At 45.2% G+C, this 26,722-nt stretch overlaps 1 protein-coding gene across 1 annotated transcript in view; it reads right to left on the bottom strand.

The window, feature by feature from the left end:
* The window catches only part of LOC126529197 (BAI1-associated protein 3-like), a 515,162-nt gene extending 508,118 nt beyond the window's left edge, over positions 1–7,044 (bottom strand). The window contains exon 1 of the mRNA XM_072289849.1: positions 6,546–7,044. Coding sequence (XP_072145950.1) covers positions 6,546–6,625 — 80 coding nt within the window. The 5' untranslated portion in view covers positions 6,626–7,044. The remainder of the gene's footprint in view (positions 1–6,545) is intronic.
* Positions 7,045–26,722: the final 19,678 nt, after the last annotated feature.

The raw sequence follows: 26,722 nt of genomic DNA, 5'->3' as shown, positions 1-26,722 counted from the left end.
TTTTATATGTTGTCGTTAGGCGCAAGCTCTCATTTATATATTGAAGTACGTGTGAAACGCACACATTCACTGTCTATTTAGACAACGGAAACCGATCTCACTAACAATAAATATATTATGGGGCTTTACATGCCAAAGCTCCCGTCTGATTATGAGGCACGCCATAGTGGGGGACTGCGGATTAATTTTTACCACCTGGCGTTCTTTAACGTGCACCTTACATCAAAACATACGGGTGGTCTTGAATTTAGCCCCCATCGCCCCCACGACGGGTCTAATTCACTTATATCAATTCATTTAATAAAGAAAGCTAAATTTACGCTCTGTAGGCAGCAGAATTTTGATCTATGGGCTCGTGATTAAAAATATATATCTATACATGCCGAGAATAGATAAACTATAGAAAGTTGAAGCACAAGGCTTGCGAGGTTGTAATTTTCCGCCAGAAATAGACGTAGCAATTCTCCGCCAGAAATAGACGCAGCAGTGCTGTAAGTCGCATCTGTTAGAGCATCTGACTTATAAAAACGTGATAGATGAATTAACAGTTCAAACTATTTTTTACAGTGACTACGAGCGTCTTGCAAATGTTTTTTTTTTCACAGATTAGCGGCATATTTCAGATAAGTGTATAATACATCAAATTTTTTCCGCTTGGTATGTGCCTCACTAGGTGGAGCTCACATAATTGTGATGTACTTTTTTATTGTTACTTTTGACTCATGGACTTGTAAGTTTGTCGCGCTAGTTAGTATTTCTTTTATCAGCAATTTTGGTAAAGATAAAGTTCATGGGCTAAATGAAAAAACCCATTCACTAGGGTCAGTACATTCTAACTTCCCTTTTTAAACGCAGTACACACTATAAAGGCGACCAACCCTTCCCCTGCCAGAAAATGGGCGTAAGCGAAGCTTGTCCTGCGTGCACTTGACCTTAGTCACGGCTACGCAACCCACAGGTAACGGTGCCGGATTGCTTCGGTCTCCCGCTCCCTCAGGTCGGGATTTTCTTTTCGTTGCTGCCCGATTGCCCGGGCTCGGGCGGCTCTAACGGCTGCGTCGGCGTGCCGACGGCGAGCCCTTTCGCGGGCGAGTTCTCACCGCGGCTCGTCGAACGCTGCCCGTTCCTCGGGAGAACGCACATCGCGTGGCCGTCTCACCCATTTCCCGACACCGAATTGAATGGAAACGAAGCCGGCGCAGCGTGCGCGATACCCTTTCCTGCCCTCTCCCTCACCGGCGGGAACGAAACGGCTCCGATTGGTTGCGCGCTTGGCGCGAGCGCGCGCCTATGCAGCTGGAATCCTCGAAAATAGCCGCGTTTACATGAGTGTGACGGTAGCGCGTCGAAATTTTTTGTAGCGCATTACGAGTAATGAGATGCGCCAGCGCTTACGTGCTTACACGCTTACATGAACGCGCATGCAGCGCGTCACTCAAGGTGCGACGGTGGCGGCAAACGGCGTCGCACGTCGAAGGCAAAGCAGCGCTTCCCGACGCGTCCAGCGCCCCGCCACACAGCAGCTTGGCGAGCGCAGCAGATGTGCGGCAAGTTCCGTTTCCCAGAATTCCTAATGCGATGCCGTCGCGTTCACGTGCACTGCGAAAGTCGACTTACTCGTCTCAATCCACGCCTGTCTGGCGCATTGATGCGATGCGATGCGCCAGTTGTCGCATTCGCGTAAAACGCGGCTAATGACTCGTGTTCCGGCGCCGTCGCAGCTGTGAACTCATCAAACTGCCCTTTCCCGCAGCTGTGCTGCTCTGGGAGCAACTCGGTTTTTTTGTGTGTGTGTGCGTGTGTGACCATGAAAATGCCGCCGACCCTTGTGAGCCAATACAAGCTTCACTTCAACATTTGGTGCAGCGGATGCAGACAAACGATTTCTGCGTTTGTGCACAAATTTTTGCAGGAGCTCCGGAAGCAGTGGTTGACTGACCACTTCGGTATGCCGTTCGTGAAGTACACCGTTCGTGGCAGCAAGCTGTAGTGAAAAATACCAAAAAAAAAGGTTGGGAGAGAGGAAAGGGGGAGGGATGCGAGAAGTACACTATGAAAAGAACATCGCAAATACGTGCACACAAGTCCTTTCATATACACGTAAATATGTAGCACGCATATTTGCCCATAAAGCTGACCGAATAACCTTTCCCGCATCATATGACGCACCGAGAAGCCGACTTAGAGAGAGAGAGAGAGCGAAAGAAAGACAAGGAGGTTGACCAGAGATTATCTCCGGTTGGCTACCCTGTACTGGGGGAGGGACAAAGGGATGCGATAGGTGAGAGAGATAAAAGGATAAAGAAAATAATGAAACAAACATACACACACACACGTACACACGATAAACCCCATGCATGGTCAATCTTCTGTGACTCCAAGGCAGCCCTACAGAGTGTACTCTCAGCACTGCGCCATGGATCACATGAGCAGCTCGTCGCAGAGATCAGAGAAGTCCACCATCGCATAGTTGACGAAGGACACGATATAATATATCAGTGGTTGCCTAGTCACTGTGGCATACATGGCAATGATCGAGCGGACGCAGCTGCCTGATCTGCCCATGAAGGCGTCAACTGCGTTGTCATTCCTCTTTCAAGCCGACTTAAATCGTCTCTAATGACATTACACGGTAGACGACTCTGTTTAAAGATATTATTGGGTCCGTGGCCAACAAGAGTCATGAATAGGCGCTCTTTAATAGCATAAAAAAATCACAGCAGCATCGTCGGGCGTTACTGACGTATGTAAGAATAACGATTCTTTTATAAGAGCGTTCTTTATTTGTACGGTCGCTGTGCATACTTCGTGATATCCTTATGCGTCGCATTGTCGCTTTGAGTGTTGCTTTCAAATGGCGCTGTCATATGCGATACTATTCCTCGCAATGTCGCTTTGAGAGCTTCTTTGTAATCTCGTGTAGTCGTTTTGACTGCGGAGTGATATAGTCGCTGCATGTGCATTAACTATTTCTAGGCTCTTTCTCCCACAAAACTACGTGTAAAGATATGCAAGACTACATATGTACGGTACCACATGTTCAAGGGTCAGGCAGCAGCCGGCGTCATATTAGTGCGCCAAGCATCTCCTTCTATACTATCGTGTCAATTTAATAAAGAAGGAACGAAATGGCCGCGATTTCAGCACGTTGAAGGAAGAAATGAAAGAGGAATAACAACAAAGCGCGACGTCAATACTTTCAAGTAAAAGAAAAAGCGGTACAGCGCAGAGCAGACGAATCCCTTAATATCACTCGCATGGAGTCCACCAGAATAGTGTTCACAAAATGAATCACCAAAGTCGCCGACACGGCACATCTCTACATCCTCGTCAGGGTATGACCAGGGTCCAGGCACTTTGGTCACTCTGAGAGAACGTTTTGTCAACGTATGTGCAAGCTGTCGCGCAGGCGAACTTACTGCTGGTCGTATGCATGGAGCGAATCCTGAAATAAATGTCCCACTGAAGAGTCGGGGTTGTCACAGAAACTGTAAATCTGAAGACGATTTTCTTTCGATGCAACAAAAAGGAAATGGACATAGTGGTTACGTCTAAACGTAAACGAGTGAGGAGCCCGTCGAGCGTGCGGTCAGACTTTTGGTTCGGTTGAGATCCGGTGAGGAGTGGGTAAGCTCTGTGCAGGATTGAAGACATTGCCTGTTCATCAAACTTTTGCCCGTGGTTATTAAGTAACATAAGAAAATAAAAATACAGGAATCGTTATATGTAAATTCTTCTGTCAGGTAATTACTACAACAAAACAAGAAAGTTTAGCGGCGCTAAGGTTGCAGGTCTCCCTCGAAAAGTTTCACTTGAAAGAAAGTCCCCGGATGTCTGACGTACGCGGGTGTATGTCACGCACACACACGGTTCTGTACAGGTCAACGTTCGTCGCATAAGTGTCTCAAGAAGCTCTGAAGTGCTCTCCTTGCTTTCGATACACTGTTTTCGATGGCCATGGACCTAACACCTTGGCAAGTGTTCCAAAAGAAGTGGTTCACACATATCGGTCTTTTGAATCGCATCGACGTTCTCTTCTTTCGTTTTTTTGTTTTTTGTTTTTGGTGTAAAACGCCATTGTTTAAATCCTGAACAACGACGTCCTCGTATGAATGGTACGTAAACGATTGGAAAATGCTCGTTGCCAAAACAGTTGTCCATAACGCCACCATTATTCCGTATTAGTTAATGCTACGGCAATAACCCGACAGGAATGTATGCCATCTGCAAGTTGTCGTCTGCAAGATGCGGGTACTGTCTTCGAAGAGCAGGATTACGATATCACTGCAAAATATGGGTCGCGGACGGCCTGCAGACGATACTCTCATCAAGGGAAGATGTTCTGAGTCTCCTTGTGTAAGCACGTGTAATTGGAAGGCGTTCCCCATATTAAATACATTTAGAAGTACTCGTCCCTTCAACAGTCGTCCATAAGTCTAGCATTATTCCGTATTAGCGAGGACTATAGGGTAACGACGAGAAACGAATGTATGACTTCTGCAAGTTGTCGTCTGCAAAATAAGGGCACTGTCTTCGAGGAACGAGAATTACGCTATCCGCGCAGAAGTTAACTGGGCCATGGACGGGCATGCAGATGATCCCAGCCATGCGGCAAGATCGCCGGCGTCGTCTTCTGTAAGCCCATCATTAGGAGAGAAGACGTTCAAGTGCCGTTTAATCCCGCACAGAGCGAGGAGGTGCGCGGCGCCTAAGTACTTCGTATACAAATCGACCGGAGAACGTCCATCCACGCCAGGCGCGTCTGCCAGTGGCACGCGAAGACTTTATTAATAGTCCGGCACTCCGCTTTGAAAGCCACTCGACTACTGACCGGTATTTCCCCACGAAATCCCGGCCCCCGCGATTAGAACATACTACGCTAGCTCCGTCGGAAAGCTGATACGATGAGCGAGACGCGAGATGATAACAGCTGCACGGGGACGCATTGGCACGAACTCTAGCCGCCGCGGCGTTTTAAAAATTCGCCCCTCAGCACGCGGTATCTTCTGGTCTCGTGTAACTGTTTCATCGAATCTGGCTTCGCTTAACGAAGGTGTTGGATAACCAATTTAATCAACGACACCGTGATCACTGGCGTATGAGTACACGTCGGCGATAGAGGTTCGTAAGAACCGTACACACGTTTCAAAAGCGTTATCTTACAAGCTAATCCATCAACCACAACCAAAACCAGCACTGGGGTTGGTCGTACGTAAATATCCCGAAATTTGGCCCGTTATTGACAATTCCGGCGACGCGTTTTGCATAACTGCGGTATAATGACAAAAAGCGCTTCGTACGTTCGTCTGCCCGTATCTTTCACCCACCTGTTTTGCGAAAAGTGGCAGTAATTGCGTATATTTTTATCACATTGACTATTATAACCGTAGCCTCCTGCGACTCACCCACATCTGTCCGTTGCGCTGTCTTACACGCTGTCTTACGCCCGAAAATGCCACACACGCGTTCTTATTTACTTTTTGTAAGTATAAAAAAAAAAACACTTAAACACCGTTGAGGTGTTAACCACGCCGCTCTGTTGGGCTGACTTAGGAGCGAGCATTGCAAATGTTTTCGCGAACGCGAGACACTCATCGTGATGGAAGGCGCACTCCAGAAACAAAGCGTCAAGGGCAAACACTTCTCGAGCAGCACCGCCACATGCGTTCGTAAGTACCCAAGAGCACGCTTCCTTTGTTTAGAATCACTTTCTCTCTTTTCGATTTGTTTTTCTTTCTCTTTCTTTTTTCAGCAGCGCATGCGATGAGGGAGAGAAGCACTCAGCGAGGAGTTCGCCGTGAGTCAGCCAGCGTGTCCGGTTTGTGGCGGACGGTCTAGCCTGCCTCGCCCTAATACAACGCGCCGCCGGCGAGGCTCTCAAACAGCAGCAGCAACCCGTTACGCCTTCGATGCGAGCACTTCGTGACACCCCAGCCGCCTGTACAGCTCGTAAAAGAAACCGCGCCTGAGACATCGTATAGACACCGCGATCTACTAACGCGACCGATCGAAGCGAAAGATGAAGCCAATCAAACTAGCCGTCACCTTCTTCCTGCGCTGTCTCTTCAATCTAATTCGTCTTGGAGCTTTACTCTTATTCGGTTTTACGGACTCACTGACATATCACTTAAGTCAGCGATATCTACAGAAGTTGGTTTCGCCTTTCTTTTTTTTTTTTTTTTTTTCGCCGGTACAGGTGTCGTGCTATTTCGTCGTCTGCCGGCGTGGTAACCGAAAAAAGCAGACGACGCCCCAAAAGCAGAAAACGTCATCGTCGTCTGCGCGGCGAAAAAGCAGACGACCAAAAGCAGACGACTTTTTAACTCTTCGGGTCCCGCAGGCGACGAAACACATGGCCAGTGCAGCTGACAACTCGCAATTCGGCCGCCAAGACGCGCAAGCTGGGCTGCCGCTGGCGCGAATCCAAGGCGTGTGTACCAAAGCGAAGCGACGTGCGCTGGCGTCGTCGCCGCTAACGCTGGTGCGTGTCCGCCGTCAAGAGCAGAGCGCCCAAGGAAAATGAAACGTGTGTGGTCGCTGCTCACCGGGCGCTTTCCGGAGCCGTCGTGTCCAAGAAGAGCCTGTGGTGGCCCTCGTGCTGTTGTTGGCTACCAGGTTCGGCCATCGTCGTTTCGTAAACCGCTCGTCGAGCCCGAGACACTCCTCCTAATCGAGGCGACCCTTCCCAAAGCAGCACAGCACGTCGTCCACTTCCTATTCTACCTTGGCGCCGAAAGGTTTCGAGCGCTTGAGCGCCGGATCCACCGACAACGACGCGCGCTGCCGCAACTCTCCGCTAGATAGAGGTTTTCCTCTTGTCCTCGAGGCGGCGCCACCACCGCCCGCTGCCGCCACCACCACCGTCGCTCGAAGGCGTCGTCTGCTCGCAACTCCAGGGACGCCTCTTCTTCAACAGACCCCGGGCCGCGCACTTAACTTGGGAAGCGCAGTTAATGACGAGGTATGCGGCACATTAGGCTTGTTACCGAGAGAACGGTGCCGGTAGGAGCAAATCAATCGATTTTGTGTGCTCGTGTGTCGTAAGACTAAGGTCAGCGGAGAAGAAACGAGGGAGGTGAAAGTGACTTCTGCAACCTACGTAGCAGACGACTCACGGCGGCGGCGGCGGCGGCTGACCTGTTTTTTTCTAGAGGCGCTGGAATCGGCTCAAGGGCACGTTCGTTTCTTGTGGGACGGCTTGAATGCGGCTCGCCACGCGCCGTTATTGTGTGTAGAACTGTATTGTGTCTAGAAATAATCTCATGGGTAGCGACAATGGAAAAGAAGCCTGCCATGAGTAACTACTTAAGAGGAAAAAACGAAATCAGGAAAGAAGCAATTTATGATAACTCAAAGGGAAGCTCATTAACTTTCGAAGCGAGATCAGGACGCCTTAGAACAGGCACCTGTAAAGCGACATATAAGAACGAAGAAGAAGCATGTGCTCGCTGCGGTGCAGCTAGGGAAACGATGGAGCATATTTTATTGCAATATGAAGATAAATGCCCAGCGGTCGATTTAGGCACTACTGGACTCCTTGAAACCCTTGTGTGTTCAGCGAGAGCAGGGGGAAAGTAAGCATGTCCGCAATAGAGATTAGTAAGAGGCGATTGGTAGATTGGTGGAAGAAAAGTAGGGAAACGACAAAAAACGGAGACGTACAAAAACAAGGTTCACAATAGGGGATCAGAAAATTTGGTCATGGGAATTCATTTTTTCGTTTTTTTTCCTTTTTTTTCTTCTTTAACCTAGGTAGGACATTAAGCAGTATAACAACAAGAGTTTGGTGGCGCAACCCACCGCCCCATTCTAAAGGGTACGCTCGTGACATCCATCCATCCATCCATCCTGTAAATATGCGAAGTCTGCCGCAGCCTTCATTGTTGGTTCCTGCTGTGTTCACTTCTTCTGGTCGAAAGGACAGAGCGACAACGGAGCATACGCTACGATGTACTTAGCTAAATCTAATTACTAAGTCTTACCACACGCTGCTGTCGTAAACTTCTGCTACTTGCCGTTTCAGCTTGAGCAAGTTAGGTGAGAACCGGTGAGATCGGCGTTCAAGATAATTATTTTGCTCGGTGATCATTTATCTCGCACACTCACACACGCGCGCACACGCGCACACACACACGCGCGCACGCACACACACACACGCGCGCGCACACACACACGCACATACACGCGCACACACGCGCGCACACACACGCGCACACACACACACGCGCACACACACACACACACGCGCACACACACACGCGCACACACACACGCGCACACACACACGCGCACACACACACGCGCACACACACACGCACACACACGCGCACACACACGCGCACACACACACACGCGCACATACACGCGCACATACACGCGCACACACACACACGCGCGCACACACACACACGCGCGCACACACACGCGCACACACACACACGCACACACACGCACACACACGCGCACACACGCGCACACACGCACGCACACACACGCGCACACACACACGCGCACACACACACACGCGCACACACACACACACACACACGCACACACACACGCGCACACACACGCGCACACACGCGCACACACGCACGCACACACACGCGCGCACACACACGCGCACACACACACGCGCACACACACACACACACACCTTTTGTACAGACTTCAGAAGGCTGCTTACTAATTTTTTTTATTTTATACCTTTGATTTTGTAACTCCCTTACACAATGCCCCCATAGGGCCTCTAAGGTATTTGAAATAAATAAATAAATAGTTAAATCTCAATATACCGTAACGTGATTTTACGAAATTGCCGATCTAACGAAGGAATTTCCATTCCCCAATTGATACCCATAGGGTTGAATGTTATCGTGAACCCAAATTAGCGAAATAAACTTGGCCGAACTCGATTTAACGAAGATGTTCCTGAAATAAATTAGTAAAAAAAAGCGGTGATTTCTCTCTAATTTGGCGTAGAGGAGTTCTGCTTCAAGCATGCGCTCTAAAGCCATCGTGTTGAAATATCTAGGCACCATGGTCACATCCCTAGCTTTATTTTGATGAGGCTGCACGCCGCGCCCATTCAAGGAACAGCCGACTCAACGCCGCCTCGCTAGAGGCGGCCGTGGTTGCTTTCGTTATCTCATGGTTTATGCGACAGGTGACTGGATTAGCGGCAAATGCAATGCCGCGGCAGCTTTTGCGCGTCGCTACATTACAATTTTTTTTATTTATTTACAGAGTACCTACATCGCCATAAAGGCATTACGTAGGGGGGAACAAAATATAACCAGTAATACAGAAAAGCTTTTGGACAGATATACTCACAAACAGAAGCACTACAATAGCTGTTAGAGAAAGGCATACAAGTAATGTGAAACAAACAGGTTCCAAGATATATAACACATACATTTGCTTTACAAGAGCGCCGTCACAGCATAGAATAGAATAGTTCGTTATTTGACACATTTACTATATCATTTGATAAACTGTTCCATTGTCTAATTGATTTGGGGGAAAAAGAGTAGTAAAAAGTGTTTGTTCTGCAGTTATAGGCTGAGATCCTTTTGTTGTCATCACAGCGAGTCGATATATAATCTGGTTCTAGGAGATTGTTATAGCGATTAATACCTGTCTGATTATTATATATTCGGAATTAGATTTCGAAGGACAGAAAAATTCCTTTCTCAATTTGAGGAGCTTCCCGATTAAACGAAAGAATTCGAGCGTCGTCATCACTTCGTTAAATGGAGTTCCAACTGTGTATATATATATATAAGTTCTGATGGTGTCTTGGACCTCATCTTGAATCTCGACACTAAAAAGCGTACCAGTTCAGGTGGTATCCCGAATTCGTTCCTCGTAAGGTACTCCCTGTGGACCGCTCAGTATTTTACTGCAATCTTCAGAAATTCTTAGACACGGGTGAAGTACCAACTAAATGGAAAACAGACAAAGTCCTGCATTTGTATAAATCAGCTGAGGAACAACATCTAACTACAGGCCGATATCTCTCACTTCCCAGTGACGAAACATGTTAGAGCACATTATTCCCGAACATATAATCGAATGCCTTACCTCTAATGACGTTCTAACATCTGCCCAGTATGGTTTCCTTCGTGGTTATAGCACTGCAACGCTATTAGTCGATTTTATTCATGATATCGCTTCGAACCTAGACATAGGTAATCAAGTGGATGCCAGCTTCATTGGTTTCCCTAAAGCTTTTGACTCTGTGATTCATGTTAAACTACTGGTAAAATTAAACGCCATATTCAATAATCCCTGTCTTCTTTCTTGGATAGCCAGTTTTTTTCGTTATCGCACACAATTTGTTTGTTTTAACTGAGTGGAATCAACTCCTGTCAACGTTACGTCAGGCTTTTCTCAGGAATCCATGTTAGGTTATTTATTATTTCTAACATACATCAATAATTTAACTCGTAGCACCCCAACTAAAATCAGACTACGCAGATGAGTGCGTATCATACGACTCTATGAACCCCATTGATGACCACCACCGTCTTGTCCAATCCCTTATGTCTTTCTGTGCTTGGTGCAAAACGTGGCAAATGAGCATCAACTGTAGTAAAACAGTCGTGATGTCATTTGCCAATAGACAGAGCCCCCTCTCATCGATTATTCTCTGGTTATAACATTCAACTTAAAAGAGTGTCTCATTATAAATACTTGGGTCTCACTCTAACAGAAGCTATTTCTTGGCCTAACATATTGAATATGTAACCGGGAAAGACCTAAAAAAGTTAGGTTTCGCTCCTCGCATAGGCAGGACGTGTGTCGAGTGAACTCCTGGACAACACTTTGCCATGAGGTGAACGCAGTTTAACTCACGGATCCCCGACCTCAAGAAGGTGCGACGTAACGCTAACGCATTCCTTTGGCATTTACCGCTAAATCGGCACTGACATGTTTGTTGTAATGTTGTTTATGGACGCTTACCTAGCATGTTCTCGCAGAGCGACGTTGAACTACCTACACAGTGAAATGAAAAAAAAATCGGCAGTATGTTTCACTCCTGTAACACGTAAAGACGAAAGCCTTCTGCACACGTGGTGATGTATTAAGTTGTACGATAGGAGTGGTCACACTTCTTGCAAAACATAACGCTACGCAGTGAGAAGTCAACGTATGGTGCTGTAAATCGACCTCCCCAACGACACGTGCAAGCACCCTATGCACTACCTAAAGGTTATTTCGTCTTTTTTTTTTCATTCTTTCCTTCCTTCTTTTTTTTTCTTTGTTCTTTCTCTCTTTCGTTATTTCTTTTGTTTCTTCATTCATATGCATCCATTGCACCTTTGCTTGCTTACAGGGGTATGAGCCATTCCTGATGATGATATTTTTGCTTCACTGGAGCCATGGAAACGGGAAACTTAAGGTTTTCGCTTCAATAAGTAAAGCATGACGTAAAGCATGCTGTTGTGGTCATTCGAATATTCTGATGTCCGAAAATAGGTCGCCCTCTATCAGTGACTGCTTCTGCCACGGCTCTGGACAGCATGTTATCGCGGTTGCATGCCGAGGCACCGTCTTATCAAATGTACGGGCGTTGTAACACTCATTATCGTGGCAGTTATCGTTCATGGATTACGCTTCATATTGCGTGTAGCGAAATAATGGTCGTCCCACTAGAGGTAAAGAAACAATGGGCGTCGTGACACAAATTATATTTAACGTTCCTACATAACCGAACGATCACTTCAGTTTATAACAAACATTTCCCACTTCAGGTTTTTAAAAAACCAAAGCGTGCCCGCAAACCTTGGATGACCACAGAAATCCTAAAAATCATGAAGGAAAAAGGTAGGCTTTTTCATGCATTCCTAGTTAACCGAAATCCAGAGGCTTTGAGGATGTTTAAAAAATGCAGAAATTTGATTATTAAATTACAACGGCAAGCAAAAAGAAATTACTATTATAACATGTTCGAGGGCGTCACGGATATCAAACAAATGTGGAATAAATTACACTCCATCATATCTCCAGGTAGAGTAAGAAGTAGTTTAGAAGAACTTGTAGTTGATAATGAAGTTATCAAAGGTAAGGAGTTAGCCGACAAATTTAATGAATATTTTACATCTGTAACTGAAAGCTCACATCAAGATAGTGCCTTTGATTACTTACCCGTGCAGCTCAAGGAATCAATATTTTTTTTACCCAAGTGATGAAAATGAAGTATTAAGAGTATTTAAAAACTTTAAGATGAGTATGAGCGAGGACATAAATGGTCTAAAAATGGAGCCGATTAAATATATTATTGATCTACTTAGCCCGTGTGTGACACATATTTATCACCTTTCCTTACGAACTGGCATTTTCCCAGAGAACATGAAGAATGCTAAGGTGACGGTAATACACAAAAGTGGAGATAAGAACATTCTCGGGAATTATAGACCTATTTCAATCCTTCCCTTTTCTCCAAAGGACTTGAAAAAATTATTCATCTTAGACTGTCAAACTTTTTTGACAAACATTCCGTCATAACTAAATGACAATACGGATTTAGATCAGGTTTTTCAACAGAAAGTGCTCTACTGTTTCAAAAAGAATTGATACTTAAAAATATTGAAGCAAAAACATTTACACTCGGCATATTTTAGATATGTCCAAGGCCTTTGACAAAATCATCCATTAAACATTAATAGGAGAGCTGCAGTGTTATGGAGTTCGTGGTGTAGCCCTACATCTAATTCAAAACTACCTAACAAACAGAAATCAATGTGTATCGATAAGCAAAAGTCTGTCTTCTATGCAACGTGTTAAATATGGAGTTCCCCAAGGCAGCATATTGGGCCCGCTTTTGTTTAATATACTTATTAATGATATTGTAAGTGTTGATCATTCAGCCCAATACATAATCTATGCTGATGATACAAGTTTTTTTTTTTTTTTCAGGAACAAATACACCTGATCTCGTGAATCTAGCTAACTTGACATTAGAAAAAATATGCAGCTGGACACTTAGCAATTCTTTACAAATTAACTGCTCTAAAACTAAAGCTATTCTTTTTCGCTCTAAATCTCCACTTTATGAGCTTTCTCATTCTTACAATCTCATGTTGAATAATAATAAAATTGAATTTTCTTCTACAGTAAAATCTTTAGGTGTAATTTTTCACGAATATATGAAATGGGATCACCATACGGAACATTTACAAAACAAACTTTGCAAGGTCTTGGGCGTACTGAGAAAATGTCAGCGTGTATTACCAGTTCCTCAAAAGCTTTCGATTTTTAAGGCACACTTCTCATCACACCTGCGCTATTGTAACTTAATTTGGGGTAACGGAACACAGCAATCCATAAATAATCTTGTTATCCTACAAAGAAAGGCTCTACGTTCTGTTGCAAACCTACCATTTAATGCACATACTTCAGAACTATTTGTTAAATATAATGTAATTAAATTAAACGTGCTATATGAATACACTTTATTAGTATCCTTTAGATCTGATACCGTAAGAAATCGTGGTTATATATACAGTGTAGCTAACTTGCAACTAAATCCTTCTTCGCGCCTAAACAGACACTCGGAAAAATGGTATGTACCACGGCCGCGCACAAATTATGGCTTTCAAACATTAAGTTATTGCTTGCCGAAGACATTAAATAAATTCAAGATTTCTTATGAAAACGTTCGCACACTCTCTAACACTTCTGTTTTAAGCATGCTGTGTTAAATATGTTTCAGTTAAATTTCACTTTTTGTAAAATATGTCTTCTGTGCATATTATGTTTTTTCTCATTTGACAACCATGTCGAAATGTATTTTTCCTTTATTGCCATGCTGCCTTAGTGAACCGGGGACGTGGGGCCAGTCAAGATGTTTTTAATGCAAGTTTTTTTCCCTCGTTCCAACCACTTATGTGAAACTCCATGTATGTGGTAAATAAAATGAACTTGAAACTTGAAACACATTCGACGGAACATGTGCTGTTTTGCCGGTGGTCCCTACAGCAATCTGAATGACGTTCGTTCAAGCTAAATGTATGCTAACGAGCAACTTACAACAGTTTGCAGTCTATATTTTCTATCGGTGTCACACGCGCACCTCTGATCACGATCGGGCCGATCCGGATCAGGCTCGATCTGGATGCGGGTTCTGCAACACCCGGTCACTGTCGGACCGTGATCGCGATCTGACGATCGCGATCACCATTGAATTTTTTGCTTGTAGTCTGCCATTTGATGTTTTTGGCAGTCTATAGTCATGAGTTGCCGTGCCGGTTCCCCACGAGCAAGAACTGGCATTGAACTGGCGGAAACCATGTCCTCCGAGATTGGCGCTTACCGGCTGATTTTCCAGCCGGCGCGCGAATATCTCTGAGGCCATACGGGAACTATAGCGTTTCATGCAATAGTTACTATAGTAAGATACAACTTAAATAAACTGCAGTTGGCGACCAAGGCACACGGACCACGCGGGGTTTTTACTTCGCCAGCCAACCACACAAGCAAACAAATCGTCCTCAAGCAACCATTTCAAAATGGGGTCGTACTTGATACCTCCGGAGCGTCTTCTGTTCTTGAGTCTTTTCATCAGCGGAAGTGATGAGGTGTGCAACAGACATAGACAAAGTGTACGGAGTCTGAACATTTCACTCTCCAAAAGTCCGCGGTACAGTTCGTTTCACTGCTGACAACTTTTTACTCATGAAACTTCACTTCCAACTGAAGTGAAACTTGACAATAAATAGTTGTAGCGAAGCAAGCGTTTTATTTCACTTTAATAAAAAATTAGGCTTGCACCGGTCCACTATAATAGACGAGGGAAAACGCATAAAATTACGCACTTGTAATTTAATTTTTGTGGTTACCGTTTTATTTAGGCAACAGGGAAAGTTTGAAGTACGAGCCATTTGCAGCCTCGCGCAGGAACAGTGGCTGGCGGTTAGGAAGGCGTGGGCGGGGTTTCACTGCAGGCTTAAGCTGTGTCAGACTATAGAGGGAACTTTGGCGCTACTGTCTACGGGAGCCGCAAGCGAGGTGGGTCAGCCAGCGTAGGAATGATGGGTAGCACATGAATTAGCCTCAACTTCGTCCTTCTGGCTTCAGACGGCTTCGTGACTCTGTAAACTCGTCATTTTCAACGAACCAGTGTTTAATAAACTACTGAATAAGGATCGATCATTTTGATATTGTTCGACGGCAGGATTCGAACGGCGGACCTCTAGCACCGAAGACCGCTATCGAAACCATTGCGCGGTGGACGCATGCATCGAGAAGTGGTATAAAACGCCCTTGTGAACTTGTCACAGGCTGGCCAGAGTGCTGAGACGCCTGGCACGTTTCGATTCGGCCACCTCGACAGGTTGAACCGGCGCAATTAGCAGCGTTGCGCGTATTCAGTTTTCCGCACTTAGAAAAGTATTCGATAGCTCTAAAATTTAGGACAGTGAAGGCAGCTAAAGTGCGATAAACAAAGCCACAAGGACGTATGAATCCGCAAACGCGGAGATCAGACAAATCCATGTACTTCTCCATCATTACCATGGTGGCTGAACGACCACCAGCGACAGGGTTCCATCCAGTAAATATTGTAGGAGACTCTATGGCGAGAACTAGTTCTCGAAGTGCAGGGTGAATCGAATGGGCCGCAAGATTATCGGTGAGACACGCGATTTCAAGAAGCGAGTGAAACAGAACAAGTACGACATCCGAAAATGACACATGACCTCTAGCGCCCCTGCCGAACATGCTGGTCTCTACAGGCCACACTATCGACTGGGCAAATGTACGTGTTTTAGCCAAGGCAATAAAGAAAAAGAAAGAAAGCTCCCGTCACGCCTGCATATAGAATCACTGCACGTTCAGATAATGGCGCACACGCTGAATGGAAGAGACAGGACACTTAATTCCGGCGATGTACACACACTGTTTCTGTCTCGTACTGAAGCGAACGTAACTACACTGTGCCTTCATCACTGTTTTTTTACGTGATTTTTATTAACGTGAAGAACTTCACTCGCACTCCTGCTCACACGACTTACTTAGTGCTGCCTAAATGCACGTGGTTGCTATGCCTCTCTTTATCAATTTAGCATGAGCATGAGTGCGAGCGAAGTTCTTTAAATCATATAGCACGATTGCAGAACGCAGGCTTTCCCCGTTCTGTCATCACTTCTGTATGCGAAGCCATCTTGCAGAAAGAAAAAAAGAATAAGTTCCAAACCATCACAGAAAGAAAAGAATGAAGACAAGAGACCAGCGCACGTGGTGTCATACTTGCACAAGTTGTTACACACTCTACAGAAATTTTCCAATAGACATAAAGTTACTTTGCTTTTCAGTGCCCCCTGCAAGCTTTCCTCGAAAGTAATCGTATGAAAACGCGCGAAAGGCCCCTGTGCACCACAAATCATAAATATCGTCTCACTGACTGCAGGCGCTACGTTATCTATCAGATACCGCTGAGCTGTGGAAAAACGTATAGGTCAAACGGGACAGTGTTTCAATGAAAGAGTTCGTCAGCACAGCAGTAACCTCAAGAATGGCTATGGGAGTCATTTAGCATGACATTGTAACAAGTGTCCCTGCACCCCCATATTTGAAAAAAAAAGCAATATTCATAGGGAAATGGAAATGTAAGAGGGAAAGGGAAATAATAGAGGCGTATTACGTTAGAAAGGAAGGAGATAATCGTATAAGCGCTCCCTCTCTTGCCTTGCCGGGAAAAGAAATAGCTTTTTTTGCACGAAAGATTATGATGTTGCTCATTTGCAGATGTGTTTGCGACTCGTGTGCGCATGCCTGTGCTGAAAAATGGTACAAAATGGCTGGAGAATTTCAAATAAACTTCCAGTTGGCAGCCAGCGCTTGTCTGCGGTATTTGTTTCGTCGGGTCCTTGTTTCATTCGCGCTGTTCAACCTCAGTTCCATATACACGCAAGAGGCCGCGTTCCTATACCAGAAAGCCCGCCTTTGTGCATAGCGTTCGCGGTCAGCGTTTCCCGGTAAACGTTACGGTTACATACGCTCCAGTTGCCGGTAAGAATGAGCAGCAGTCAGGGATCTTTGAATACTATCGCGTTCCACCCTTAAAGGCGAAGCTTAAACGTCGTTCAATTTTTTTTTTTTTAATTGTGGACGAGGCTCCCTCGAGCGCTAGCTGAAATGTCATTAAATATCAGTTCTTTCTTGATCAGTGCACCAGTCTGCGTCTTTTCAACAGTTCAAGGAACACTGACATGATATTTTAAACGTGTAATCTTGGTTTCCTCTTGTTTAGTTTGTTTTTCTGTTAAAAATTTAAAGGACGCTTGAAGTTCGCCTTTAAGAGTGGAGCGCGATAGGATTCAAGGATCCCTTACTGCTTTTCATGCTTCCCGGCAACTGCAGCTTATGTAACCGCAACGTTTACCGGGAAACGCGGGCAGCGAATGCTATGCACGAAGGCAAGCTTTCTGTGGCAGAAACGCGGCCTCTTGCGTGGGTCGATCACCTGATATTTTTTTCGCGCTTTTAATACTTCAGTCTGAGAAGAGCTAACATAAAGGATATGCGCTGTCGCTGTTTTTTTTTTTTCATTAAATTTGTGTATGGGTCGCCGGTCACAACGTTCCGAGGAATAACTTTGTCAAGAGTTAAAGACAAAGTGTGAGCAACTTTGGTGGTAGAAGAGTGGCTGGGTATTCGTGATTCAAAATTTGGTTCGAAGTAATTATTTCGCCGAAGTGACTTCCGACGCGGGGCGGGGGACGCTGACGCCGGATATTGTGCGACACGGGGTCCGTAAACGCTATCGCGTTAATATAAGTTCTCGAGCTCGAAATCCCTGGAAAAACAAATACGCGCAAGCCCTGCAACGTCCTAAATAATTTAGTCTATTAGCTTTTCTACTAACCAGTTTTGGTTTCGCTTCCCAGGAGATGACTTGTGTGACGCAGAAGTTGGTCACGTGGGAGCGGAACGTGGCGACATTTTTTTTTTTTTTTTGGCACTCACTCCAACTCACCCGGTCGCCTACTACGCTGCTACATCGTGTCACGCAAGGAGTGGCAGCGCAGAAGACGGCCGAGCCAGCCACATCGAGCGCGAAAACGTCGCTATGTCCAGCTACCACTTGACCGCCTTCTGCGTCATGACGCAAATCATCTCTTGGGAAGCGAAATCAAAATTGATTTGTAGAAAAGCTAATAGAGTAAATTACTTAGGACGTTCAACGGTTTGCCAGTATTTATGTGCGGGCTTCCGACGTATGGGTCCTTCATTTAGCGCAAAAAAAAAAATGAAACGTATGAAATATTATCTCACTACTCCTTTAAAAGCGTTTCACCCATTGGATTATGTTTTGTTTCACGCTCATTAACTGAGATACTATCACGCCGAAAGAGAGCGCATGATTCCCTATTTAGCGTGGCTCTCGGAACATGGCCATCATTTGCTGCGCTGAAGCAGAGTGTTCTTTCCTTAATTTTTTGCATGGCCTAGCCTAAGAGTTTAACAATGAAATGCGCGTGCGTGCGTCCTTGCGTGCGTGCGTGCGTGCGTGCGTGCGTACAGGTGTGCGTGTGCGTGTGCGTGCGTGCGTGCGTGTGCATCCCTATTTTTGCGCCACCGGTGAGTGGTACTGGGCAGCGGGGACTACGAGCTGAGAAATGTTTTGGTATGCCCTCAAAGCAAGAGTGATTGCGATGCATTGTGACATGCATTCGGGCCACCTCGGTGATCGCCAGCGCTCACCGGTGACGCAATCAAGTTCCGGCCGCAGCGACGGTCTGAGCATCGCGTTTCAGTCGCTGAGCCCCGCACGTGTTCGAATTTCTTTTCTTTTTTTTCGCAACCTCGCACTCAACTGTGACACTGCGTCGTCCATTACTCGTTTCTTTTTCATTTTTTTCCCCTCGAGGAATTCTCATCACCCATGGCGCCCTAACCGGCATAGAAGTTAAATGGAGTAGCGCGAAGCATACGCTTCCGGCCTGTCCAGTTAATTTTCCCGACTTAATTAAGTCTAGTCACGCTTACACGACTGCATCCCTTACAGAAAATGGACCTAGTGCATGCACAACAGCACAGAGTGGTGTGCGAGCGCCATTTCGATTCCAGTAATTAATAGTGAAACCAATTATTCGGTGGCTAGGACATTCGGCGCCATAGTACGAGGGTTCCTGTACCGGTCAAGGCGACTCCGCTTAGGAGGACGTGTAATGGAAGAAGAAATGCAAAGAAAGAAAAAAGAAAAGAAAGACAACGGTCGTATTTTCTGCTTTGGGAGCACTTCGCTTAAACGCCTGCTATAGCACCAGTGTTGATTTGAGAAGATACACACAACCCAATCGATCAATCGATGTCCATGAACATTAAAGAGCAATGCTAGCTTAAGCTGTATTTGCAAATTATGCTTCTGCACAAGCTAATGGGCCACGCATAACGTGAGAGGAAGATAAGTATGCCAGGAAGAAAAAAAATGCAAAAAAAGAAAATATAGCTGTCGACGTCATGCAGGTTGCCGTGACGAAACGAAATTCCGCACCTTTAGTAGAGTCTAGCTAGTTGTACATCGACAAGGAAGGAGTACTTTGCGTACTAGAGGAACCAAACGTTTCTACCTAGCAAGTTGCGACAACTCTTCTGGCGCCAAAACTGACCAAATACGGGAAATTCTCCGAAATCCCTGATGTCGCCACCGGCACGGAAGTCATCGTCATCATCAGCCTGGTTACGCCACTGCAGGGCAAAGGCCTCTCCCATACTTCTCCAACTACCCTGGTCATGTACTAATTGTGGCCATGTTGTCCCTGCAAACTTCTTAATCTCATCCGCCCACCGAACTTTCTGCCGCCCTCTGCTACGCTTTCCTTCCCTTGGAATCCATTCCGTAACTCTTAATGACCATCGGTTATCTTCCCTCCTCATTACGTGTCCTGCCCATGCCCATTTCTTTTTCTTGATTTCAACTAAGATATCATTAACTCGCGTTTGTTCCCTCACTCAATCTGCTCTTTTCTTATCCCTTAACGTTACACCTATCATTTTTCTTTCCATAGCTCGTTGCGTCGTCTTCAATTTAAGTACCCTTTTCGTAAGCCTCCAGGTTTCTGCCCCGTACGTGAGTACTGGTAAAACACAGCTGTTATAAACTTTTCTCTTGAGGGATAATGGCAACCTGCTGTTCATGATCTGAGAATGCCTGCCAAACGCACCCCAGCCCATTCTTATTCTTCTGATTATTTCAGTCTCATGATCCGGATCCGCAGTCACTACCTGTCCTAAGTAGATGTGTTCCCTTACCACTTCAAGTGCCTCACTACCTATTTTAAACTGCTGTTCCCTTCCGAGACTGTTAAACATTACTTTATTTTTCTGCAGATTAATTTTTAGACCCACCCTTCGGCTTTGCCTCTCCAGGTCAGTGAGCATGCATTGCAGTTGTTCCCCTGAGTTACTAAGCAAGGCAATATCATCAGCGAATCCCAAGTTACTAAGGTATTCTCCATTAACTCTTATCCCCAATTCTTCCCAATCCAGGTCTCTGAATACCTCCTGTAAACACGCTGTGAATAGCATTGGAGAGATCGTATCTCCCTGCCTGACGCCTTTCTTTATTGGGATTTTGTTGCTTACTTTATGGAGGAGTACAGTGGCTGTGGAGCCGCTATAGATATCTTTCAGTATTTTTACATACGGCTCGTCTACACCCTGATTCCGCAACGCCTCCATGACTGCTGAGATTTCGACTGAATCAAACGCTTTCTCGTAATCAATGAAAGCTATATATAAAGGTTGGTTATATTCCGCACATTTTTCTATCACCTGATTGATAGTGTGAATATGGTCTATTGTTGAGTAGCCTTTACGGAATCCTGCCTGGTCCTTTGGTTGACGGAAGTCTAAGGTGTTCCTGATTCTATTTGCAATTACCTTAGTAAATACTTTGTAGGCAACGAACAGTAAACTGATCGGTCTATAATATTTCAAGTCTTTGGCGTCCCCTTTCTTATGGATTATGATTATGTTAGCGTTTTTCCAAGATTCCGGTACGCTCGAAGTCATGAGGCATTGCGTATACAGGGTGGCCAGTTTCTCTAGAACAATCTGCCCACCATCCTTCCACAAATCTGCTGTTACCTGATCCTCCCCAGCTGCCTTCCCCCTTTGCATAGCTCCCAAGGCTTTCTTTACTTCTTCCGGTGTTACCTGTGGGATTTCGAATTCCTCTAGACTATTCTCTCTTCCATTATCGTCGTGGGTGCCACTGGTACTGTATAAATCTCTATAGAACTCCTCAGCCACTTGAACTATCTCATCCATATTAGTAATGATATTGCCGGCTTTGTCTCTTAACGCATACATCTGATTCTTGCCCATTCCTAGTTTCTTTTTCACTGCTTTTAGGCTTCCTCCGTTCCTGAGGAAGAGCACGGAAGTACCTGCGTTTAATTGAAGACAAGGGAGTCGGACCTTCATTTTAATCCACTATAGTAACCAACCCTTCTACCGCAAGAAGAAAGAAAATGGACTTTTGAAAATATTTCACCAATCTAAGATTACTTAGCGTCCTTCTTTAATGTCTCGTAAAGAACCCCTGCATATCAAAATTGCCCCGGAAGCGTTCAATAAATGATAGGGCGTCCTTCGGTGCTTCTGTGTTTGGCGACGTGAAGCCTCATCAATCACAATCAAGTATGAGCTACCGAAACATATGAGACAGTATTCAGAAAGCACCTAAGTTGAATTATAAAAGCGTAGCAGTTACTTATACTTTTTTTCGTATATTCCAAAAAATGCCACACTGTTGCTAAGAAGGGGGAAAGAAAGTAATGACATTTTTTTTCTTTTTTGGAGTTTGAAGTTTATTCTGGCTCTGCAACTTCCCGCAGTGCGAGATATAAAATGCGTTTAATTACCACACGGCCTTCCTAGATATTTTTCTTTCTTTCTTTCGTTGGTAATATTTATTGCAGGGCACAAATGACTCTTAGCACCGACACGACCAAATTGCAGTCTTCTCCCACTTGCATGGAGATTAAAAAAAACATATGAAGAGTATTAGCAAGTTCCTCCTCCCCATTTGTAGCACGCTTCTTAGGCGACAAGCAAACATAGCCATGAGTGAAATCATGGGAAGGACGAGCGCCTTAAAAAAAAAAAAAAAAAGCAGACTTGTGCGATCTTGCAGAATCACAATTTAATTTCCAACGAAGCTGTTTATTTTGAGCAGTTGTAACAGTAATTTCACTTGCCTCTATTTAAGCTTACGAACTTTAAAACGTTGCTCGCATATATGAGTGGCTCGTTTGAAACCCTTGTTCGCATATGAAGTTTTCGAGCACTTATTAAGAATTTTTTTTTTTACAAAGCCGGTAATTCATTCACACACATTTTACTTCGAGATAGCGTTGGGCATCTTTCCCTTCTCCTCCCCTCCGTTATCTCTATATCTCATATGAGTTACGTTCGTAGTTCTCCACAGGCAGCGAGGTAATTTCAGCGTTGTTCCCAAAACACACACATAACGCTTTGGATCGCTTGCAAACGTAATTAGTCTCCAGGCTTTGAGATTCACCTGCACATTACCCATACCCTGCCGCTAATATTAAACAAATCTGAACAAGGGGTCCTGTTCAGTTCACCGTGCTTACCTAGGAAACTTACCACCAACCTTGTATAACGCATAGCATAAATAAAGAGAAAAAAATCGAGGTTTAAGTAATTATTTCCAACGCTTCTGATTAGACCAGCAACGTTAAAGTTTCTCCATGCATTATTACACTTAACGCGACCGCCTTTCCACCGAATAGAACATGATGTAACGTACAGACATCTGGAAACAGCTGACAACGGCTACGTGAAACTTTAGAATATTTCTTTACGAATTTTTTTTTTGCGAGGACTGTATTTTATCCACAAGCATTTAACTTGGCACACGGATTTTCAATAGCGTTTTTCCCGATTTTGGCTAAATTTATTTAGGTGGAATTTGTAGTTCTGTCAGGGCAGTGAGCTAAACGACGCGCCGCACGTAATATACATTCCTAACACTACTTGCACGCGTAATTTATTCTAAAGACTGCAAGTAACCCACAGACTTCGAACTTTGCCTGCCCATCACCCGTAATCGGGCCCATACTGTCACCAAACAAGATGCCTCGTTTAGTCCTTCAAAGACGCCGACTAAGAGCGCTAAACGAAAAAAAAAAAAAAGACATCTCGTATAACACATAAATACGCACAGGAAAAGAACGAGGGTTCGATAAATATTTGAAGTGATTTTAACTATGCCAGAAACGTTATAATATGGCTACACATTACACTTGAGGTGCGGCCCATCACCACCAAATTTAAGCTTGCTGTAACGTAGAGCTATCTCGGGACAGTGGAAAACAGCGCAAAATGGCCGCATTGTACGGTCGAGCACTTGCTAAAGGTACTTTTTTTTTTTACGAAGATTGTATTTATTCCACATGCATTTCAATTCCGATGCCGATTTGGCACAGTTGTCCACACATTCGTTTTGCGAAGTTTGACGTTGGTGGAACTTGTAGCTATGCCATGGAGCATTGATAAGCTTTGCGCCGCTCGTAAAACACGCTCCGGAGCACCTGCACACATAAGTTATGGCAACGGCCACAAATAACCCACACACTATGAACGTTGCCTACGCATTACCTACAAGGTGCGTCTTCTTTCCGGTAAACATGAAGGAGGAAAAGGAGCAGAAGAGAAAAGTAAGTGGGCATGATTAAAAAGAAGAAAGAGAGAAAAAAGAAATTGTGGGAACAGCTATTACACTCACATATCCAGATCACTTTGTCTCAAAAAAGCCCCAGTTGCCTTAGTGGCCCGACGTGCAGACTATTTTATTCACGCACCCAAAGAAATACTTTGAAAAAAGAGGCTGGTTGTCAATTGCTTGTCAAACTACAGCCATTGATTTCGTCTCTCGCGAACACAGCAGCAACGCACGGCTTTCATTTGACCGTATAGCATTGCCGAGCGAACACACAAAAGTGTTCTATGATACTGAATATCCAACAGTATTTTATTTTTTCTTGAATGGAACTTTTAATTAATTCCTTGTGGCATGGTAACACAATTCTACTTCCTGAGCTTGATTGCTCGATCTAAGGGGGCGGTCATTATTTGCACGAGAAATTGCAATTATAATCGACTGATTACCTCAATTTTGCTTGTGACTCATTTGTTTTGCGGCACATGTCGTAAATTACGTATTTGTAGCCGCCGAGCTAGCACGGCACTATCGCTTGGAACGAGGACGGCCCCAGTTCCGAGATATGCCTTTCCAAAAAGTCGCACCAAGCACACTGGCGTCCAGGTGATTCTCGTGGTTCAACGCATAAAAAGTTTTTTTTTTTTGTAAGTTGAACAACGCTTAATTTTTATCGCAATACACGAGAGCGCTTAACTCAAAACTGGTTTCAAAATACGCTCCGAGTGGATGTACCTTGACTGCCCACTGAATTCAATTTTTTTTTAATTGGCATACGTGTCCTAAATTAATTTGCTAAAAGAAAACTTCATTAGGGAGGTTTCCGTAACTTCTCAATCATATTTGTTTCCTTATTATTATTTCGTGCACCAGTGATGCCCATTTCCTCGAGTAATCAAGCTCAATGAGTAGATTCGTGCTATGTACGCCACGGGCAATCTTTAAATATTAAAATAACTAATGAAAAACTAAATAACACCGTGGTAGTTCAGCGTCTATGGCATTCTGCTGTTGAGCACGAAGTCCCGGGTTCGATTCCATACCCCGGTGGCCGCATTTCCGTCGCGCGAAATGCGAAAATGGTCGTGTACTTCGATTTTCGCGCACGTTAAAGAACCCCAAGTGGCCTAAATCAACCCGGGACCATGCAACTTACAGCGTCGCTCAATGCCCCAGTGTTTCAATCGACCAATCAAGCAAAAGAAAAGGGTGGTGGTGAAAAAACAGACACCTGGTACACGTAGTAGCACATAAACGCATCTCGTTCAATTCGACCGGGTCGAGTAAACTATTGCGCCGAAAATCCGGCAGGACCCATGTCAGGGCGTCGACGTTAACGCGATTAGCACTTAAGCAATACATAGCGACATACCCGTATTGCCACATCCGAAGCGCCTCATGTTCCAGTCATCTGCTGCACCGGAGCTCCTCCCAACCCTTCCCTTTGGGCACACTGCGTCGTGCAGCGGCGTGCTCGCAAAGATCATGCGAAGTCCGACCCCCCCTCCCCTTTCTTTTGCGTGACCTCCGAGATGAGTGGTGCGGTGGTGCGGTGGTGCTTGCTAAAGCTGAGAATTCATGTTTCGCTGCCGGCGGACATTCATGGCGCAGACAAGTGAGAAAAAAAACGGTAAAGATGTGCATTCGTATAGAGCAGGGCTAAACGCCCCGGGCTGCTGTGCTTGAGGAACCCGTGTGACGCGGCTCCGATAACGCCAAGCACCTAATAAACTTGTAATAAACTTAATAAACCTATGACGCCATACCCCGTCTCAATTAGTGCGCCCACTATCACCTACGGAAATATTCGTCGATTCTCACATATTATAATCGACCGAAATCTTTCCTGGAGTCCTCATTGCACGTACCTGAAGAAAAAGCTATCATCCATTGTCCAGGTACTGAGATTCATGTGCGGAAAAGCGTGGGGCACATCTGTACGCTCCACGCTTTAGTTGTACAGAGCTCTATTCCTAGGGTATCTACGCTACAGCATTGCAGTGCTGTCCAGTACGTGCAAGTCAAATGCTCGCTAATTAAAGAGCTTACAGGGCCAAGCATTGAGCACGTGCTTAGGACTTCCTCGCTGTGCGTCAAGAGCTACAACAATCGTGCTCGCCAAAGATCATCCCATCTCGACATACGTTGCTGTGTATTCTCTCAGAACGCATATCCGTCATCTTTCCCGCGCCCCCGATCATCACTTGGCGTTCTTGCCATCGCAGAGTCCTTGTGCGACGTTTTCTGACGTTATCATCACCCATACAGATTGTCTTCCACTAGGATACATACCAGCAGCAAGGCCTTCATTGTCCTAGTTGTGTCTCCAATAGCCTCAGGTGCGCCTAATTATAGTCCCTGTGTGAAAAAGGCCAACGACCTAAAGAATTGCTCTGAAACAGCTGACGCTGCTATTAATTAATGAGACGTGCGAGGATCGAATGCATATCTACACTGATGGTTCGGTCTCATCTACCAGCTCTTCAGGTGCCATTGTCATTCGGGCAACGAAAACTATAATCAAATTCAAACTGTAATGAAAACATCAACGGCGGCAGAGCTTGCTGCTCTGCGTACGGCTGTAAAATATCTCCTGCAAGAGACACCCCAGAAATGAATCATCTGTTGCGACTCTAAGGCTTCATTTGAGTCTGCATTTAAGCCTGTATCACCGGACTCATGAGCAGCTGACATATGATATAAGCGAAAATAAACATTAAGCCATCGCTAAAGGGCATGAAATTATTTTTCAGTGGCTACCTGTACATACCAGCATTTCCGGTAATGACTTCACCAACAAAGCCACCCGGTCTGCCCAGCTGGAAGCCCGAGCTGTTCCAATCCCCTTACACAAAACCGACGCTGCAACAAAGCTTCATATCGTGGCTGAAGCTATGACAGACAAATTCCCCTACCTTCTCCCTACCTCCTGAAGCGTAAGCTTCATGTACTTGATCTATCGCTAAAGCTACAAGTGCCATCAAAAGTTTCCCGCTCTGAGGCGGCAGTATTGTGCCACCTCTT

Source organism: Dermacentor andersoni, chromosome 8 (assembly GCF_023375885.2).
Source record: "Dermacentor andersoni chromosome 8, qqDerAnde1_hic_scaffold, whole genome shotgun sequence".
Taxonomy (NCBI): domain Eukaryota; kingdom Metazoa; phylum Arthropoda; class Arachnida; order Ixodida; family Ixodidae; genus Dermacentor; species Dermacentor andersoni.
This window is presented reverse-complemented; position numbering and strand designations above follow the sequence as displayed.